Source organism: Delphinapterus leucas, chromosome 1, assembly GCF_059928025.1.
Source record: "Delphinapterus leucas isolate spDelLeu-1000000601 "Yukka" chromosome 1, BTC_Dleu_Yukka2, whole genome shotgun sequence".
In the NCBI taxonomy this organism is placed as follows: domain Eukaryota; kingdom Metazoa; phylum Chordata; class Mammalia; order Artiodactyla; family Monodontidae; genus Delphinapterus; species Delphinapterus leucas.
Genome location: NC_143129.1, coordinates 96,648,757 through 96,653,410, shown reverse-complemented (window position 1 = coordinate 96,653,410; position 4,654 = coordinate 96,648,757). Strand labels below are relative to the sequence as shown.

At 45.8% G+C, this 4,654-nt stretch overlaps 1 protein-coding gene across 1 annotated transcript; it reads left to right on the top strand.

Moving 5' to 3' along the window:
• The first annotated feature begins 437 nt into the window (after window positions 1-437).
• Window positions 438-2,033, top strand: PRMT6 (protein arginine methyltransferase 6). Its single transcript, XM_030759964.2, has one exon. It carries the CDS (start codon window positions 791-793, stop codon window positions 1,916-1,918), a length of 1,128 nt encoding a protein of 375 aa, XP_030615824.2. The 5' UTR covers window positions 438-790; the 3' UTR covers window positions 1,919-2,033.
• The last annotated feature ends 2,621 nt before the right edge of the window (window positions 2,034-4,654 follow it).

Below are 4,654 nucleotides of genomic sequence, written 5' to 3'. Positions count from 1 at the left end.
AGATTTAACTCTTGAATGAGCCACAGAATTACCAGAGCAGGACTAAGAGCCAAGTAACCATTCTGCTAAAATAGAGACCAGAAACTTAATTTTTCAACTGCATTGAAGATTCTTTGCTGCTGGTGAATGGGTAACTGAAGGCAAGAGTAGTTATATAGCTTGCCCTAATCATTCCATTAATTTGTGGTCTCACTGGAATCCGAACCAGGGTTTTACACCGTTGGGTTTTTACTTTGTTCCATTTACACCTTTGCATCCTAACTCCCCTGAGAACTTTGTTCCATTTACACCTTTGCAATCCTAACTCCCCTGAAAACAGAGAAGAAAAACATGTAGTGCAATTTCCAAATCTCCACATTTGGAGAGCTCTAAGAGTTGCAACTGTCCAGATGAGGCGGTAGTGTATGAACGGTGCCACCCAGATAATTCTGTGTAATAAAAAATCTGGGAGTTGAGTAGACATGACAGAACATGGATTTATTAGTTTTAAGTGGGCGTGTCCACTTCAGGAAGGGAGTGAAAGCAAAAGAGAATCGAGGATCTAAGGGAAGGAGGAGGAACGTAAAAAATCATAGAATATGGGTGCGGGGTGGTGGGAGACGGATTCCACGACACCAAAGCAGCAGGTAAAAAAGCACAGTTCAGCTCAGAGGCATCTGGCGGGCACTCGCCCAGTGCCCCGCCAAAAGCGGGCGCCACGAGCGCGCACTACAAATACCAGAAGCCCCCGCTTCCTAGAGCTCGCGCCGCGTCGCGCAACGCACGCCGGGAGCCGGCCCGAGCCGCCAAGATGTCGCAGCCCAAGAGAAGAAAGCTTGGGTCGGGGGGCGGCGGCGAAGGAGGGGAGGGAACTGAAGAGGAAGATGGCGGAGAGCTGGAGGTGGCCCTGCCACGACCCCGGAGGACTAGGCGGGAGCGAGACCAGCTGTACTACCAGTGCTACTCGGATGTATCGGTCCACGAGGAGATGATTGCCGACCGCGTCCGCACCGATGCCTACCGCCTGGGCATTCTGCGGAACTGGGCAGCGCTGCGGGGCAAGACCGTGCTGGACGTGGGCGCGGGCACCGGCATTCTCAGCATCTTCTGTGCCCAGGCCGGGGCCCGGCGCGTGTACGCGGTGGAGGCCAGCGACATCTGGCAACAGGCCCGGGAGGTGGTGCGGCTCAACGGGCTGGAGGACCGGGTGCACGTCCTGCCGGGGCCAGTGGAGACGGTGGAGTTGCCGGAGCAGGTGGATGCCATCGTGAGCGAGTGGATGGGCTGCGGACTCCTGCACGAGTCCATGCTGAGCTCTGTGCTCCACGCGCGGACCAAGTGGCTGAAGGAGGGCGGTCTTCTACTGCCGGCTTCCGCCGAGCTCTTCGTGGCGCCCATCAGCGACCAGATGCTGGAGTTGCGCCTAAGCTTCTGGAGCCAGATGAAGCAGCTCTACGGTGTGGACATGAGCTGCCTGGAGAGCTTCGCCACGCGCTGCCTCATGGGCCACTCAGAAATCGTGGTGCAAGGCCTGTCCGGCGAGGATGTGCTGGCCCGGCCGCAGTGCTTTGCTCAGCTGGAGCTGGCCCGCGCCGGCCTGGAGCAGGAGCTGGAAGCGGGGGTGGGTGGGCGCTTCCGCTTCAGCTGCTACGGCTCGGCTCACATGCACGGCTTTGCCATCTGGTTCCAGGTGACCTTCCCCGGAGGGGACTCGGAGAAACCCCTGGTGCTGTCCACCTCGCCTTTTCACCCAGTCACGCACTGGAAGCAGGCACTCCTCTACCTGAACGAGCCTGTGCAAGTGGAGCAAGATACGGACGTTTCCGGAGAGATCACGCTGCTGCCCTCCCAGGACAACCACCGTCACCTACGCGTGCTGCTGCGCTACAAAGTGGGCGACCAGGAGGAAAAGACCAAAGACTTTGCCATGGAGGACTGAGCGTGGCTTTCTCTCCCAGCTACCTCCCGAGGCGGCCAGACCTGCGCGGTAGAGGCGGAGGGGGGTCGGAGGAGAAAGGGAAATCTCACGTGCAAGTAGGGGACATTATCTTCCGTCTCTCTTTCCCCTTAGGGCTCCTGGGGAGGGAGAATAACTTCAGTCTCCCTTCGAGGAGATTCTTCTGGCGATATTTATTAAAAAGTGATTTCGATCCCCCTCAACGACCGAAACAGCGTGTTTATTAATGGCCCTTTAAGCCTCAAAAGCACGTAGTACCAAGCACTTGTATTTCGTTTCATGCAAAAAAGGGGAAAAAAAGGAAGAAAATGTCAGTTTGTGAAGGCTCCATGCACATCTCAGACACCTCACACCCTAAGTCTAAAACCAGGGAGAGGGTAAAGGGGTTTATAATTAGACTCCATAAATCTCCAATATGACTAATATCTCTCCTGAGCCATATTCCCTCCCTTCCCAGGTGCCTCTAGACTACGGTATTTCTTTCTCATTGTTTTTTAAATAAATTTTACTACTGGTAACGTGGGAGAGGAGAATGAGGACAAAGTTTAAATAACACTTCCTTAGCGTGCTAAAGTTGATGAACACCTTACTCCATTAAGTGAATTTCACTTAATGGAGTAAGGTGTTCATCAACTTTAGCACCCCAAGGTATTGTACAGCACACCTAAGAAATCTAGAAGGTACATTTAGGAGAAAAAGACCTGAAAGATGGTGAAGTAGTATGGATGTTTTAATTGTCTTTACTCTTAAGATTTAACCAAGAAAATGTTCCATAATAAAATTTTTGTGTACTGCTTAAAAATAAGCTGATACAGGAGGTTTCTTCTGATCCTGACCCAAGGGCTTATTTATCATCATGGGTGAATTATTTAAGCTTACTAAATTATGGAAAATATTTTCTCAGCTAGAAAATTAAACTCCCTCATTCACAGGGATCATGTGATTTGGCCTACTTTCATCAAGTGAAAGCTTTTTAGTGTGTTTTGGGGGCTTGTTTTTTTCTTTTTAGCTCAGCTTAATGTGAAAGTTATGAATTTAGGAAAATCATTTGTAATGAAGTGTGAGTCATGTTATCACATTTATTTTTACCAATGTTTCCCTCCTTATCTCTGTGGCAAATAAAGCATTGGCATTCGCTCTATTTTTATAGATGAAGTAAGTCTTGTGTACTGTTTGAGTTATAGATTTCACCTTTTTTAATATTTTTCTTAAAAACAGTGTTACAGCCCCTACAGGATATAGCTTAAGGATAATTCAACTATGCTTAATGTATGGTTTCTTCATACTAGTAGCTTTTGTATGCTAGTAGAAAACAGGTGTGAAAAACTGGTCTTCTGAAGTACTCTAACATAGTTCTGTTATTTTAACTGAGTTTTCTCCTTTATTCATTGCTTATTAAAATATTCAAGTATGACAACTAATTTTCTAAAATTTGGTATCAACACATGAGATCTACCATTATGAAGGGAAACATACATGTACAAAATCATCAACTTTACAAGATCCTTGAATAGCAAGTAATACATTTATAGTTGTCACCATGTTGATGTTAGGGTAGTTAGCTCATGTAAATGGTACAGTCATAGCAAGCTAGGCCTGGTTTAAGCTAGAGGTATAAATTACTTCCTTATGTTAGGGTCAACTGTATTTTAAGTTGAACATTTATTTATTTAGCATTTTAGTGTACAGTTTTGAGTAGATTTCTGGTGTTTGTTTTAACTTCCTATAACAATCTCTTTGCTGTATGGGTACAGTATTGCCAGTATAAGCACACAAAGGGAATACCAGTTAAAACTTTGGGTAACTGTAGAAGTAAAAGGTAAGTATTTCATAATTACACAGAATTTAAAATTCTTATTGTTACTGTTTCCCCAAAGTAAGACGGATTGTCATAAAAATACAGCTAAAGCCATTAGTCATGTGGCAACATAACACAGTGGTTAAAATCTTGGACTCTGGAGCCAGACAGCTCATGCTGGAATCTAGGCTCCACCACTCTGTGTGACTGGGCAAAATACTTAACCTCTGTTTCTTCTCCAGTGCTGTCATGCAAATGGTGTAACAGTCATACCTGCCCTATAGAAATGTGAGGATACTATGAGTTAATACATGCAAGCACATAGTGCCTGGTACATACTAAGATCTCAATAACTTCTTGCTGTTGTAATTGCGGGAAAGTAATATGCAAACCTGGAGCATCTGGACACATAGAAAATGTGATTCAGAATAAATTAGTCAACATTTTGATTTTTTTACAGGTGTTTGACAGTACGAGCATGGCTGTATATGACGAGCAATGTATGACACTGGATACCAGATGATCCAAAGGAGCCTAAGCCCTGAAGTGAGGATTCTTCCAGAAGGATGAGGTTGTGAGATGCACCAACATTCAGGCACTGTCCAAGCTCTGTATGAACTGGTACTGATTGCTTAGGGTCATTTGGGTCACAGGAAGAAACTACCAGCCCTAAGGAGAGAAAAACATGGTGAAGTCCTACCTGCTTTCCTCAGAGAGCTTACATTTATTTAGCACTGTGAAACTTTCCAGATATTTTCATTAACTCACTGGACCAATGGACATTTTATTCGGTATACAATATAATAGTCATTGTGATAAGTGCTTAGGATATAAACCAGTAAAACATAGTTTCTCCTTCAAATAGGTATGTTCACAGGATAAACCAGAAAGTAAAATAAACAAAAAATAATGGGCAAAAG